Source organism: Pinus tabuliformis, chromosome Q (genome assembly GCF_031772625.1).
Source record: "Pinus tabuliformis cultivar Carrire ecotype Pingquan chromosome Q, CPIR1, whole genome shotgun sequence".
In the NCBI taxonomy this organism is placed as follows: domain Eukaryota; kingdom Viridiplantae; phylum Streptophyta; class Pinopsida; order Pinales; family Pinaceae; genus Pinus; species Pinus tabuliformis.
Window position 1 is genome coordinate 1,301,142,111 of NC_142296.1, and position 16,563 is coordinate 1,301,158,673.

The 16,563-nt window shown below is 37.5% G+C and overlaps 2 protein-coding genes across 2 annotated transcripts; one reads left to right on the forward strand and one right to left on the reverse strand.

Moving 5' to 3' along the window:
• The first annotated feature begins 5,489 nt into the window (after nucleotides 1-5,489).
• On the forward strand, nucleotides 5,490-8,458 carry LOC149224599 (LEAF RUST 10 DISEASE-RESISTANCE LOCUS RECEPTOR-LIKE PROTEIN KINASE-like 1.1). Its single transcript, XM_089386177.1, has 2 exons — nucleotides 5,490-7,063; nucleotides 7,180-8,458. Exons 1-2 carry the CDS (start codon nucleotides 6,863-6,865, stop codon nucleotides 7,321-7,323), a joined length of 345 nt encoding a protein of 114 aa, XP_089242303.1. The 5' UTR covers nucleotides 5,490-6,862; the 3' UTR covers nucleotides 7,324-8,458.
• Nucleotides 8,459-9,049: 591 nt separating this feature from the next.
• On the reverse strand, nucleotides 9,050-12,018 carry LOC149224600 (LEAF RUST 10 DISEASE-RESISTANCE LOCUS RECEPTOR-LIKE PROTEIN KINASE-like 1.1). Its single transcript, XM_089386178.1, has 2 exons — nucleotides 10,445-12,018; nucleotides 9,050-10,328 (listed from the first exon to the last, which is right to left on the reverse strand). Exons 1-2 carry the CDS (start codon nucleotides 10,643-10,645, stop codon nucleotides 10,185-10,187), a joined length of 345 nt encoding a protein of 114 aa, XP_089242304.1. The 5' UTR covers nucleotides 10,646-12,018; the 3' UTR covers nucleotides 9,050-10,184.
• Between the last annotated feature and the right edge of the window lie 4,545 nt (nucleotides 12,019-16,563).

The window sequence follows — 16,563 nt, forward strand, 5'->3', positions numbered from 1 at the left end:
CTTAGAGTTTAGGGATTCCCTGCTTTGAGTTGGAAATCAACCAACCTAAAGAGCGGGAATGAGTTATTGAGGTGACAGTGAATGACCCCTTCAAAGTTACCTTTAGGTCTTTACCTTGTGAGCTAGGACTTCACCTTGTCTGAGCACTTCAGCAGTAACATCCTGGTGTCATTGACATGGATAAAGTCCATTTATGGGATCATGAAGAGTATGCTTCAACATCGTTGATGAATCAATCATTAGAAATATATTATAAGAACTCATCTGACTACTCCACAAGAAGAAGGTACACATAGGAGATACTCCACAGGAGGTTCATCTAAGAGACTTTTTCCTATTTCTGATCTGGAATATTACTATAGAAAAATAATTAAAAAGGCTTCTCAATCTTCAATCATAGAAGGCCAGTTTTCTGCGGGCCCGACCGGTTAGGACAGTTTAGGTACCAAACCAGCCAGTTTGGTACCTAACTGGTCCTAACCGGTCAATGAATCAGGTTTATTGCTCCACCTAGCAAGCTTGGGAGTCTTAGCAAGATCGGTTGTCTGACCAGCTGGCTTGGCCAATTTCTGGTACAACCCATCTGGTTTTTAAAACTATGCCATAGCCTTCTCTCAAGACTAGTACACCAACAGAAGTGAGGCACTACACTCTAAAATACATGTGTCATGCTCCAAGGTGATCTAGCTATGGAATGAAAGTCCACATCCGCACATCCTAACTCTTCACAGACTCCATTGATCCTTCTAAGTAATGTACTCCACTAGATCAGCTGTCCCTACAAGAACACTGCAGAAGCCACAAGTCTCCCTAAGCCATCTCCAATCCTCTGAATATAAATTTAAGCTGCCACATGCCAACTAGGGCCTGATGCCCTCCTCCAAATCACACATTATTGCTCATTCCATGTAGGGTGTTGTCCAAAGAAGTGGATCCTTCATGGGCCCCTAAAAAGGTATCCACCAAACTATCAAGAGAACTCCAACACCTAAGGGAAGAACACTAAGCCAGCAAACATCTAAAATTAAGAATCCACTGAGCAAGCCATCTCAACTATGCACATCTATCAAGAACTATCTCTCATGTGCCAACCCATCTTGAACCATTCAAGGGCTGAATATAAACCACATACCCCAACTCAAATGAAACATCCAAAGCATGATGTAAGCACTTTTAGAGTAACCCCAAAAGTTACTGTATTCTGAGCACTAGCTGTCATCAATATGCTAATACTGTATGCAAACATAACTTCAGATGTTTAACATTTAAATTTTAACAAGACATTCTTATACCTTAAACTCCAGGCATGTTCCATCAAGGGTGACTTGGATAGACTACCAACTGTCACCTCGGTAGCCTACATGTTTTATATCTGCGATAATGGTTTCCTTTCTTATGGTGTGTTTCCTCCGAGTAATAAGGATCAATCCATTAACACACTCTTCCTATGAAATTCTCTGATCATATTCTTATTTTTTCTTATATATTCAATGGATCTTCATATTGTCGAAGATAATTGCAGATCAAATTTCTGAAGACCGTGTTAAAAATTTAAATACAGTGTGTTTCTAGACTTAAATTGCATATAAACACATCATAATTCTTGAAATTAAGCATTGTATGTTCTGATGAGATGAATAGTCAGTGCAAAATAATCGGGTTGGAAGACTTTGGAAAGTAAAGACTCTGCTGACAGTTGGATATGCAACCAATCCAAGCCGCTCAATCTACTCTACTGCTGAAAGTGATAGTTAGAAACAAACTGAATGTGTGTATAACATTGTTCAGGTAAAACTTTAGCTAGCGCAGTCAACAAAAACAAGCTTGTAATCAGATAAAATCTCAATCATGGTCTGGTTATAAATTGTTCAAGAGAGAAGCCTCCTCTCCAGATTGTTGTGACTTTCAGTTGAGAGGATCTAGGTTTAATTGCACACCCTACACTCTTCTTAATTGGTCCATGTTCTAGGATGGCTTGGGGAAATTATGCAGATGTTATTGACTATAAAATCACTACCATGAACAAGTGGGAAAACGACTTTCATGACAATTGAATAGAAGGAGTATCTCCCAGACAGATGCCAAAAGAGGAAAACATCCAACCTGCAGTGCGTGCATATCTCACGCTAGGCAGTGTCTCCACCAAGGTTAAGACTATAATAGGCTGGTCCATGTCTAGGTTCATTTTTTTTTTGTGAGGAGGGAGGGGTGGTTAGCTGGTAAGATAGGATTTCCTTCTCCAAATTGTTGAATGTGAATTTCAGCTGAGAGGACCTGGATTAAAATGCACACCTTACACTCTTCTTCACTGGTCCATGTTCTAGCATGGCTTGGGGATTCTCTGCAATCTGCAGATATGATTGAATATAAAATCACTACGATGAACAAGTGGCATAATGGACATTCCTTTTATCATGTCGAAATGGCAAGCACTTTTCACAATTGAAAGAGGACACATACGTAAAGAAACCTTTCATCACTGATCAACAACCAACTAACAAATCACATGGCATATCAATATCTCTCCAACAACATAATTTATTGATGATAATCAGAAAATCATGAACCAGTTACTTTTGTCAAAATACATTTGTCCATGTACATGGAATATATTACATTTGTCCATTAATTTGTCTCCCATACAAGAAACTGTAATGATTGCATGTTGGGGAATAATAGGTTCTTCTTTAGTGAAAGAACCATGCTATGATAGACCCTAGAAAAATGATAACAACAACCCATTCACACAATGGGGATTTATATTGATGGTGATCAATGATTTCTGTTGCAATGGATGGTGATCCTATGTCATATTTGGCATCTACATATGTTCTTAAAAATGCCCTGGACATTATATCAGTGGACATCTTTTCAATATCTGCAGAGTGATTGATGGTAAAATGTTGAAATTGAAAACTCCAATTTAGTGCTTCCTTATGAAGAGGTTTTAAATTGTCCTTTCGAACCCGATAGATGCCTTTCATCTGATTACATATCAACTCCGAGTTGGTGAAGACTTCAATATCATTGACATCATGTTGTTTTGCCTCTTTTAACCCTTCAACAAGGGCAATGTAATATGCCTCATTGTTTGTCGTCATTCCAGGCACTTCTCTCTTTCCATAAAATAAATGATTTGTTGCCATATTGTAAAGGATGAATTTAATAACTGCTCGACCTGGATTTGGAAAGCAAGACACTTCAATGCATAAATGCCACTTTTGCACCATTTTTTACACTTCAAAAACCTGAAAAACAAATAACAATAAATTCATGTTAAACAAGTAGACATGAATTATAAGTTTCAGTGGTGTTCTTAAACATATGTAGCATAAACAACACATGATGTTAACAGAAATTAGAAGGTTAATAGCCATTCCAGAGTACATATAATTAAAGGCATACATCACAGAAAAATCGGCACGACACCGTGCAAAGCACTTCGAGGTCGATTATAGTGCCTGTGCGAGGCGGCCGTAAGTTGATTGATTCGGATCAGATTAAGTTACAGCAAAATCTTTAAGATGTTTAAAATGATCAGTAAAAATACAGACAATGTTCAACTAGTTCCTATTTTCTAATTCCTATGTCTTCAAAATCAATAAAAAAATCTGATAAAAACACATATGGTAAATTTCTAATTCTTGTATCTGAACTAACAGGAAGGTTCAAACACTGGTAAAATAAAGAAATAAGAGGAAAAAGATAAATGATCCCTTAAATCTAGCCTTTACACAGATTTTCCCCAAAATCCAAAGCTTTATGGGAATCAATGACATAATAGTCACTACAATCTTCTTTTCAATAAATTCTGTTTGGATTGGCATCAGGAATGGATCCTATTTGTAGCCATTGTACTTGAAGATTGATAAAGGTGGACCATTGTACCTTTGGACAACAGCCCGGATGGCAATTGTGAGGATACCCCTGATCTCATTGAGGAAATGCGAATGGAAAAGATTTTGTACTCAGAGTTTGAGAAAAATAGTATTGATCACTTCTTAAATGCACCATCCACTAAAGACATGGTTTTTAACCATTGGCAAGATGACGATGACAAAGTTGAAACCATAATCTGGCAAGTGACAATTATGACCATGATAACGGAAAATGTGGTGTTGCGCTTAGGATAGACTTAGGCCATGAAATACAACAGCCGGGAGTGAGGCATTCCAAAGAAATAATGCAGCCAAAACTAAAGGTTAAATCAATGGAAGATGTGTAAAAGAGCAAGACAGAGGATGCAGAAAACAATGATACATATGCAGCTGGTGGCACTGTTGATGTCAACAATGTCAATGGTGCTGTTGGGCAGAGGAAGTGATGAGTTTCCTGAGGCAGCGGATGGAGTTTTACAGTCACCCATTGATACAACTGATGATAGTCTAGGTCAGTGCCTACAATTTTGACAGGGTAGCAAATCTTCCAACAAAATGGAGCTGTCACCAAAGAGGAGGGTCCAGATCATTTCCTGATTAGGTATGCTTGTAATGTCATGAATAATCTCAGCCTTGTAAAACAAAATTTATCCACTCAAGAAGTCCTGCAGACCAGGAATGTAGAAGAGGAAGCTTGCAAGGAAAACGAAATTTTACCTTCTGTGAAATGGACATTAACTATGTCAACTTGCAGTGTTTCTCAGAGTCAAAAGAAACTTTTGAAAGGGATGATAAGCAGATAAAAATGCATGGCTGGACTGCATGTCAATTGTGTAAATTTAGGCATTGTAAACAGAAGTATGGTCTGGACAATATGACAGGAAAAATGCCACTGGTTGATGGTAAATATTTTATGCAAAGGTTCCTTTCAAACCTTGGCCCACACCGAGCTGCACAAACATGTCTCAATATGACTGGTGGGCTATCTTTCAAGCTTATTTTCAGCCCAGCACCAAAGAAGAAGCCAACCAGCAGGCATCAAAATTTTTACATTCTTCTGTTTTGGGAGATGAAGACCATGGATAAAGAACACTGCACCTTGGAGGTTTTGAGGTTGCTGCATTGGAAGATGGATTGCATTTTGTATGGATCTATTGTTTGGGAGAAAATGAAGTCTTTAAGTTTCCATGGGAAGATATGGCTAGGAGCAATGATCCAAATATTGTTTAGGAGAAGACATTGCCAAGGTTGCAAAGAAATATGTTGGAATTATCTGAGAAAGTATTGGAAAATACTAGCAAGCATAAACTTGAACCTAAAAAAACCAAAAAATAAAAATAAAAAACTGGCAACTTGAAAAACTTAGAAGAAGTTGGAAATATCAAAAGAGAGATCTGAGATATTCGCAACATTTCTTAGGAGAGGAAAACATATCATAAATAGTAGCACTTAGGTCAATCATTCCCTTTACCCTTTTAAAGATCAGGCAATGATAATGAAATTTCATCTTCTTAAGGAACATGGTGTTTTGGTATTCAATTGCTAGATTAAATTGCATTTTCAAAGAAACCGAATTTGCTAAACTAGCAAAAAATGTTGAAAAAATGGGTAACAGCTATAGCTCCTAAAGGAGTTGCAAATATCAGATCTTGCTCACGATGGTTATAGTTGGAATAGCAAGCAAAAAAATAAGCTTTTCTAAGAGGCTGTTACATCCAACAGCTTTTAAAAATCATAGCACTGAGAAACTTACTGTACCTTTTAACTGTACCTTGGGAAGTGATGGTCATTTTGCAAGTTTCTCTTGATGCTTATAAATGGACTTGCAAGTAAAAAAGTAGGGTTTTCTAAGAGGCTGTTTCATCCAACAGCTTTTAAAAATCATAGCTGTGAGAAACTACTGTACCTTGGGAAGTGATGGTCATTTTGCAAGTTGCTAGTTGGACTTGCAAGTAAAAAAATATGGTTTTCTAAGAGGATGCTACATACAACCGCTTTTAAAAATCATAGCAGTGAGAAACTTACTGTACCTTTTAACTGTACCGTGGGAAGTGATGGTCATTTTGCAAGTTTTTTGACTACCAAGGTTAGGTCTAATTGTGTTCTTGGATTTAGGCTTTAAGCACAATGCTTAGAAAATGAAGTTTATGTTTGTAGTCAGGAACAAAAATTCCACACAAGGGCTCTCCTATGGACTTACAATGTTGGTTTAGGCGCCTTTAATGAGATTAAGAATGATTTCTTAGAAGGTTAAAATATATCGAATTTGAATCCGTTGATTTCTAATATGTTGGTCAAGGCCCACGCGTAGGCTAAGAGGATCTATGATGCTACTTAAATGTTCAAAGTTATAAACAATTGAATTAGTCCCCTGTATCATTTCCTCAATGATTTGGTGGAACCCAATTGTACTTATCTATATTAAGAAACCATCAGGAAATCTATATTTGGATTGGCATCAGGAATGGATCCTATTTGTAGCCAAGCATTTGGTTCTAAGAATTGGAATCTCATAGGCCTTTCTCTGCAAAGGACCATACTGATTCTTCTGACAGCTAGTGTGCCTATAGGTCTATTATTTTATATTATTTTAAATTCTCATAAATAGTTTCACCTCTGAGCCCAAAACCAAAAACAAAATATGAGATGCAATTCTAATGATGCTAAGTATCTATCACAAAAAAATTCAAAAGGAAAGTACGTGTGGTAGCTAGTATGAAAACAAACCAAAACATCTGGTGAACTAAGCTCACTAAATATAATGAATTTTTGAAATGCATTGATATATATTTTTTATTAATTACTAGGGACTGTCATCCGTTGTTAATTACCAAGGATTCTCCATTGATTTAGAGAATAGATAAGTACTGTCTGTTGTATAATGCCTATTCCTGTGAATGATGTTATTATCATTTATATATTTTATCTTCTTGAGAGACTTTATGTGTTTATTATGATGAAATGATTGGATTGCAGACTACTTGATGAGAATAGTGCTAAAAGTATCAAAGCCTCGTGCATTCACTCTAGATGAGCTGAAGGTAGCCACAGAAAACTTTAGTGAGAAGATTGGAGAAGGGGGATTTGGATCACTGTTCTTTGGTAAATTACGTGTAGGAAAGGATATAGCAGTTAAAGTGCTTTCATTGTTCTCCCAGCAAGGAGCTCAAGAGATTTTAAACGAGGTAATTTTAAGATTTTCAAATCATTTAATTTGATTTTAATGTAAGCCCACTTCATTATATATGACACTGTTATACTTCTTCATATATCACACTAACATAATCACTTTGACAAACAGGTTGATCTTCTTTCCAGGGTCAACCATAGGAACTTGGTATCTTTACTGGGATGCTGTAAGGAAGCCAGAGAACTTATGCTTATCTATGAACATATATCTGGAGGATCCCTTAAGGACCACCTCTATGGTAAAATATTTCTATAAGAGATCATTTGTTGGAATCGTTAATGGAATAAAGAAAGTTACCAACACCCATTTGGTTCTTATTTTCTTTACCAGGTTCTAGTGCAGGCTCAGCGAGAAACAAGAGTCGAAATAATTTAAGATGCAGCTCAGGGTAAGTCCTCTTATCATGATGTACAATGGATTTTTCAGATTAGTTTGACTATCTGAAAAAGACAAATCATGCCTAAACATATTTCTATTTGATGGACTGGAGTACCTGCATCAGGGTTGCAGACCAAGGATAATTCACAGAAATGTCAAGACCTCCAACATCGTTTTGGACAGCAATATGAATGGAAAATTGGCCAATATTTGTCTGTCAAGAATGACAATAGATTGGGAGGATTCTCATGTCACAACTACTGTGAAGGGAAAGGCAGGATACCTGGATCCAGAGTATATGCACTTTCTTTGCAACATTGGAATGCAATTAATTACTGCATAGCAGTTTCATTCTGGTAAGTATTTCAACACACAAATGTAGCTGGAGAAAAAGTGATGCGTATAGTTTTGGTGTGGTTTTATTGAAAATAATGTGTTCGAAAACCCACAGATTTACATGTACAGGAAGTAAACCTCATTAACCGGGGAATGGCTCTTATCCAAAATTCTAAATATGCAGCAGAACTTATAGATTTCGGAAATATTCTTAAATCTGAACAAGCGAACAATCTGAAATATTCATAGAGTATTGTAATGCATCTTCTGCCTCATAACAATAATAACTCGCATATTTATATTGATAGGGGACACCGTTTGAGCTGCAAATTTTCCCGGCGTAATGGCAGAAATCATTGACAAAAGGTTGGAAGGCAATTATTAGATGGAATCCATCACTCGTGTTGCAGAAGTGGCGATTAGATGTGTTCGTGCTGAGCCGTCTTCTAGGCCCAGCGCGAGTGAGGTGGCAGGGGATCTGGAACAGGCTAGCAAACTGCAGGAGGACAACGCTTCTATTTCAACTTCAGGGGACATTGTTATTGAAAGTAAAGATTTGCAGGCCGGCCCCATAATGGACTGGCGTGATGACAGCTCCAATACTCTGATTTTATAACCACAAAGCCGAAGTTCAAATCACAACAGGGGTATGGGCTTCACGAGTTAGTTACCTGCGAGGAGTACGTGGCCGAAGGAGTTTGCAGAGTATCAGAGCACAATGGCTGCAGTAGAATGGCTCCAGAGTAAGGGTAGGGGAGCACAGCGCGCGGGTGTTGAATTCGAATGGAGGCATGAATGGAGGCATGAATGCGCGCGGGAGTACGTGGCGAATTACTCCCCGATCGGCCAGCGCATTGCCTTGTGCAGGAAGGATGTCAGGCGATCGGCGATGTGGTGTTGCGCTTAGGATAGACTTAGGCCATGAAATACAACAGCCGGGAGTGAGGCATTCCAAAGAAATAATGCAGCCAAAACTAAAGGTTAAATCAATGGAAGATGTGTAAAAGAGCAAGACAGAGGATGCAGAAAACAATGACAGATCGCCCTGACAGATCGCCGATCGCCTGACATCCTTCCTGCACAAGGCAATGCGCTGGCCGATCGGGGAGTAATTCGCCACGTACTCCCGCGCGCATTCATGCCTCCATTCATGCCTCCATTCGAATTCAACACCCGCGCGCTGTGCTCCCCTACCCTTACTCTGGAGCCATTCTACTGCAGCCATTGTGCTCTGATACTCTGCAAACTCCTTCGGCCACGTACTCCTCGCAGGTAACTAACTCGTGAAGCCCATACCCCTGTTGTGATTTGAACTTCGGCTTTGTGGTTATAAAATCAGAGTATTGGAGCTGTCATCACGCCAGTCCATTATGGGGCCGGCCTGCAAATCTTTACTTTCAATAACAATGTCCCCTGAAGTTGAAATAGAAGCGTTGTCCTCCTGCAGTTTGCTAGCCTGTTCCAGATCCCCTGCCACCTCACTCGCGCTGGGCCTAGAAGACGGCTCAGCACGAACACATCTAATCGCCACTTCTGCAACACGAGTGATGGATTCCATCTAATAATTGCCTTCCAACCTTTTGTCAATGATTTCTGCCATTACGCCGGGAAAATTTGCAGCTCAAACGGTGTCCCCTATCAATATAAATATGCGAGTTATTATTGTTATGAGGCAGAAGATGCATTACAATACTCTATGAATATTTCAGATTGTTCGCTTGTTCAGATTTAAGAATATTTCCGAAATCTATAAGTTCTGCTGCATATTTAGAATTTTGGATAAGAGCCATTCCCCGGTTAATGAGGTTTACTTCCTGTACATGTAAATCTGTGGGTTTTCGAACACATTATTTTCAATAAAACCACACCAAAACTATACGCATCACTTTTTCTCCAGCTACATTTGTGTGTTGAAATACTTACCAGAATGAAACTGCTATGCAGTAATTAATTGCATTCCAATGTTGCAAAGAAAGTGCATATACTCTGGATCCAGGTATCCTGCCTTTCCCTTCACAGTAGTTGTGACATGAGAATCCTCCCAATCTATTGTCATTCTTGACAGACAAATATTGGCCAATTTTCCATTCATATTGCTGTCCAAAACGATGTTGGAGGTCTTGACATTTCTGTGAATTATCCTTGGTCTGCAACCCTGATGCAGGTACTCCAGTCCATCAAATAGAAATATGTTTAGGCATGATTTGTCTTTTTCAGATAGTCAAACTAATCTGAAAAATCCATTGTACATCATGATAAGAGGACTTACCCTGAGCTGCATCTTAAATTATTTCGACTCTTGTTTCTCGCTGAGCCTGCACTAGAACCTGGTAAAGAAAATAAGAACCAAATGGGTGTTGGTAACTTTCTTTATTCCATTAACGATTCCAACAAATGATCTCTTATAGAAATATTTTACCATAGAGGTGGTCCTTAAGGGATCCTCCAGATATATGTTCATAGATAAGCATAAGTTCTCTGGCTTCCTTACAGCATCCCAGTAAAGATACCAAGTTCCTATGGTTGACCCTGGAAAGAAGATCAACCTGTTTGTCAAAGTGATTATGTTAGTGTGATATATGAAGAAGTATAACAGTGTCATATATAATGAAGTGGGCTTACATTAAAATCAAATTAAATGATTTGAAAATCTTAAAATTACCTCGTTTAAAATCTCTTGAGCTCCTTGCTGGGAGAACAATGAAAGCACTTTAACTGCTATATCCTTTCCTACACGTAATTTACCAAAGAACAGTGATCCAAATCCCCCTTCTCCAATCTTCTCACTAAAGTTTTCTGTGGCTACCTTCAGCTCATCTAGAGTGAATGCACGAGGCTTTGATACTTTTAGCACTATTCTCATCAAGTAGTCTGCAATCCAATCATTTCATCATAATAAACACATAAAGTCTCTCAAGAAGATAAAATATATAAATGATAATAACATCATTCACAGGAATAGGCATTATACAACAGACAGTACTTATCTATTCTCTAAATCAATGGAGAATCCTTGGTAATTAACAACGGATGACAGTCCCTAGTAATTAATAAAAAATATATATCAATGCATTTCAAAAATTCATTATATTTAGTGAGCTTAGTTCACCAGATGTTTTGGTTTGTTTTCATACTAGCTACCACACGTACTTTCCTTTTGAATTTTTTTGTGATAGATACTTAGCATCATTAGAATTGCATCTCATATTTTGTTTTTGGTTTTGGGCTCAGAGGTGAAACTATTTATGAGAATTTAAAATAATATAAAATAATAGACCTATAGGCACACTAGCTGTCAGAAGAATCAGTATGGTCCTTTGCAGAGAAAGGCCTATGAGATTCCAATTCTTAGAACCAAATGCTTGGCTACAAATAGGATCCATTCCTGATGCCAATCCAAATATAGATTTCCTGATGGTTTCTTAATATAGATAAGTACAATTGGGTTCCACCAAATCATTGAGGAAATGATACAGGGGACTAATTCAATTGTTTATAACTTTGAACATTTAAGTAGCATCATAGATCCTCTTAGCCTACGCGTGGGCCTTGACCAACATATTAGAAATCAACGGATTCAAATTCGATATATTTTAACCTTCTAAGAAATCATTCTTAATCTCATTAAAGGCGCCTAAACCAACATTGTAAGTCCATAGGAGAGCCCTTGTGTGGAATTTTTGTTCCTGACTACAAACATAAACTTCATTTTCTAAGCATTGTGCTTAAAGCCTAAATCCAAGAACACAATTAGACCTAACCTTGGTAGTCAAAAAACTTGCAAAATGACCATCACTTCCCACGGTACAGTTAAAAGGTACAGTAAGTTTCTCACTGCTATGATTTTTAAAAGCGGTTGTATGTAGCATCCTCTTAGAAAACCATATTTTTTTACTTGCAAGTCCAACTAGCAACTTGCAAAATGACCATCACTTCCCAAGGTACAGTAGTTTCTCACAGCTATGATTTTTAAAAGCTGTTGGATGAAACAGCCTCTTAGAAAACCCTACTTTTTTACTTGCAAGTCCATTTATAAGCATCAAGAGAAACTTGCAAAATGACCATCACTTCCCAAGGTACAGTTAAAAGGTACAGTAAGTTTCTCAGTGCTATGATTTTTAAAAGCTGTTGGATGTAACAGCCTCTTAGAAAAGCTTATTTTTTTGCTTGCTATTCCAACTATAACCATCGTGAGCAAGATCTGATATTTGCAACTCCTTTAGGAGCTATAGCTGTTACCCATTTTTTCAACATTTTTTGCTAGTTTAGCAAATTCGGTTTCTTTGAAAATGCAATTTAATCTAGCAATTGAATACCAAAACACCATGTTCCTTAAGAAGATGAAATTTCATTATCATTGCCTGATCTTTAAAAGGGTAAAGGGAATGATTGACCTAAGTGCTACTATTTATGATATGTTTTCCTCTCCTAAGAAATGTTGCGAATATCTCAGATCTCTCTTTTGATATTTCCAACTTCTTCTAAGTTTTTCAAGTTGCCAGTTTTTTATTTTTATTTTTTGGTTTTTTTAGGTTCAAGTTTATGCTTGCTAGTATTTTCCAATACTTTCTCAGATAATTCCAACATATTTCTTTGCAACCTTGGCAATGTCTTCTCCTAAACAATATTTGGATCATTGCTCCTAGCCATATCTTCCCATGGAAACTTAAAGACTTCATTTTCTCCCAAACAATAGATCCATACAAAATGCAATCCATCTTCCAATGCAGCAACCTCAAAACCTCCAAGGTGCAGTGTTCTTTATCCATGGTCTTCATCTCCCAAAACAGAAGAATGTAAAAATTTTGATGCCTGCTGGTTGGCTTCTTCTTTGGTGCTGGGCTGAAAATAAGCTTGAAAGATAGCCCACCAGTCATATTGAGACATGTTTGTGCAGCTCGGTGTGGGCCAAGGTTTGAAAGGAACCTTTGCATAAAATATTTACCATCAACCAGTGGCATTTTTCCTGTCATATTGTCCAGACCATACTTCTGTTTACAATGCCTAAATTTACACAATTGACATGCAGTCCAGCCATGCATTTTTATCTGCTTATCATCCCTTTCAAAAGTTTCTTTTGACTCTGAGAAACACTGCAAGTTGACATAGTTAATGTCCATTTCACAGAAGGTAAAATTTCGTTTTCCTTGCAAGCTTCCTCTTCTACATTCCTGGTCTGCAGGACTTCTTGAGTGGATAAATTTTGTTTTACAAGGCTGAGATTATTCATGACATTACAAGCATACCTAATCAGGAAATGATCTGGACCCTCCTCTTTGGTGACAGCTCCATTTTGTTGGAAGATTTGCTACCCTGTCAAAATTGTAGGCACTGACCTAGACTATCATCAGTTGTATCAATGGGTGACTGTAAAACTCCATCCGCTGCCTCAGGAAACTCATCACTTCCTCTGCCCAACAGCACCATTGACATTGTTGACATCAACAGTGCCACCAGCTGCATATGTATCATTGTTTTCTGCATCCTCTGTCTTGCTCTTTTACACATCTTCCATTGATTTAACCTTTAGTTTTGGCTGCATTATTTCTTTGGAATGCCTCACTCCCGGCTGTTGTATTTCATGGCCTAAGTCTATCCTAAGCGCAACACCACATTTTCCGTTATCATGGTCATAATTGTCACTTGCCAGATTATGGTTTCAACTTTGTCATCGTCATCTTGCCAATGGTTAAAAACCATGTCTTTAGTGGATGGTGCATTTAAGAAGTGATCAATACTATTTTTCTCAAACTCTGAGTACAAAATCTTTTCCATTCGCATTTCCTCAATGAGATCAGGGGTATCCTCACAATTGCCATCCGGGCTGTTGTCCAAAGGTACAATGGTCCACCTTTATCAATCTTCAAGTACAATGGCTACAAATAGGATCCATTCCTGATGCCAATCCAAACAGAATTTATTGAAAAGAAGATTGTAGTGACTATTATGTCATTGATTCCCATAAAGCTTTGGATTTTGGGGAAAATCTGTGTAAAGGCTAGATTTAAGGGATCATTTATCTTTTTCCTCTTATTTCTTTATTTTACCAGTGTTTGAACCTTCCTGTTAGTTCAGATACAAGAATTAGAAATTTACCATATGTGTTTTTATCAGATTTTTTTATTGATTTTGAAGACATAGGAATTAGAAAATAGGAACTAGTTGAACATTGTCTGTATTTTTACTGATCATTTTAAACATCTTAAAGATTTTGCTGTAACTTAATCTGATCCGAATCAATCAACTTACGGCCGCCTCGCACAGGCACTATAATCGACCTCGAAGTGCTTTGCACGGTGTCGTGCCGATTTTTCTGTGATGTATGCCTTTAATTATATGTACTCTGGAATGGCTATTAACCTTCTAATTTCTGTTAACATCATGTGTTGTTTATGCTACATATGTTTAAGAACACCACTGAAACTTATAATTCATGTCTACTTGTTTAACATGAATTTATTGTTATTTGTTTTTCAGGTTTTTGAAGTGTAAAAAATGGTGCAAAAGTGGCATTTATGCATTGAAGTGTCTTGCTTTCCAAATCCAGGTCGAGCAGTTATTAAATTCATCCTTTACAATATGGCAACAAATCATTTATTTTATGGAAAGAGAGAAGTGCCTGGAATGACGACAAACAATGAGGCATATTACATTGCCCTTGTTGAAGGGTTAAAAGAGGCAAAACAACATGATGTCAATGATATTGAAGTCTTCACCAACTCGGAGTTGATATGTAATCAGATGAAAGGCATCTATCGGGTTCGAAAGGACAATTTAAAACCTCTTCATAAGGAAGCACTAAATTGGAGTTTTCAATTTCAACATTTTACCATCAATCACTCTGCAGATATTGAAAAGATGTCCACTGATATAATGTCCAGGGCATTTTTAAGAACATATGTAGATGCCAAATATGACATAGGATCACCATCCATTGCAACAGAAATCATTGATCACCATCAATATAAATCCCCATTGTGTGAATGGGTTGTTGTTATCATTTTTCTAGGGTCTATCATAGCATGGTTCTTTCACTAAAGAAGAACCTATTATTCCCCAACATGCAATCATTACAGTTTCTTGTATGGGAGACAAATTAATGGACAAATGTAATATATTCCATGTACATGGACAAATGTATTTTGACAAAAGTAACTGGTTCATGATTTTCTGATTATCATCAATAAATTATGTTGTTGGAGAGATATTGATATGCCATGTGATTTGTTAGTTGGTTGTTGATCAGTGATGAAAGGTTTCTTTACGTATGTGTCCTCTTTCAATTGTGAAAAGTGCTTGCCATTTCGACATGATAAAAGGAATGTCCATTATGCCACTTGTTCATCGTAGTGATTTTATATTCAATCATATCTGCAGATTGCAGAGAATCCCCAAGCCATGCTAGAACATGGACCAGTGAAGAAGAGTGTAAGGTGTGCATTTTAATCCAGGTCCTCTCAGCTGAAATTCACATTCAACAATTTGGAGAAGGAAATCCTATCTTACCAGCTAACCACCCCTCCCTCCTCACAAAAAAAAAATGAACCTAGACATGGACCAGCCTATTATAGTCTTAACCTTGGTGGAGACACTGCCTAGCGTGAGATATGCACGCACTGCAGGTTGGATGTTTTCCTCTTTTGGCATCTGTCTGGGAGATACTCCTTCTATTCAATTGTCATGAAAGTCGTTTTCCCACTTGTTCATGGTAGTGATTTTATAGTCAATAACATCTGCATAATTTCCCCAAGCCATCCTAGAACATGGACCAATTAAGAAGAGTGTAGGGTGTGCAATTAAACCTAGATCCTCTCAACTGAAAGTCACAACAATCTGGAGAGGAGGCTTCTCTCTTGAACAATTTATAACCAGACCATGATTGAGATTTTATCTGATTACAAGCTTGTTTTTGTTGACTGCGCTAGCTAAAGTTTTACCTGAACAATGTTATACACACATTCAGTTTGTTTCTAACTATCACTTTCAGCAGTAGAGTAGATTGAGCGGCTTGGATTGGTTGCATATCCAACTGTCAGCAGAGTCTTTACTTTCCAAAGTCTTCCAACCCGATTATTTTGCACTGACTATTCATCTCATCAGAACATACAATGCTTAATTTCAAGAATTATGATGTGTTTATATGCAATTTAAGTCTAGAAACACACTGTATTTAAATTTTTAACACGGTCTTCAGAAATTTGATCTGCAATTATCTTCGACAATATGAAGATCCATTGAATATATAAGAAAAAATAAGAATATGATCAGAGAATTTCATAGGAAGAGTGTGTTAATGGATTGATCCTTATTACTCGGAGGAAACACACCATAAGAAAGGAAACCATTATCGCAGATATAAAACATGTAGGCTACCGAGGTGACAGTTGGTAGTCTATCCAAGTCACCCTTGATGGAACATGCCTGGAGTTTAAGGTATAAGAATGTCTTGTTAAAATTTAAATGTTAAACATCTGAAGTTATGTTTGCATACAGTATTAGCATATTGATGACAGCTAGTGCTCAGAATACAGTAACTTTTGGGGTTACTCTAAAAGTGCTTACATCATGCTTTGGATGTTTCATTTGAGTTGGGGTATGTGGTTTATATTCAGCCCTTGAATGGTTCAAGATGGGTTGGCACATGAGAGATAGTTCTTGATAGATGTGCATAGTTGAGATGGCTTGCTCAGTGGATTCTTAATTTTAGATGTTTGCTGGCTTAGTGTTCTTCCCTTAGGTGTTGGAGTTCTCTTGATAGTTTGGTGGATACCTTTTTAGGGG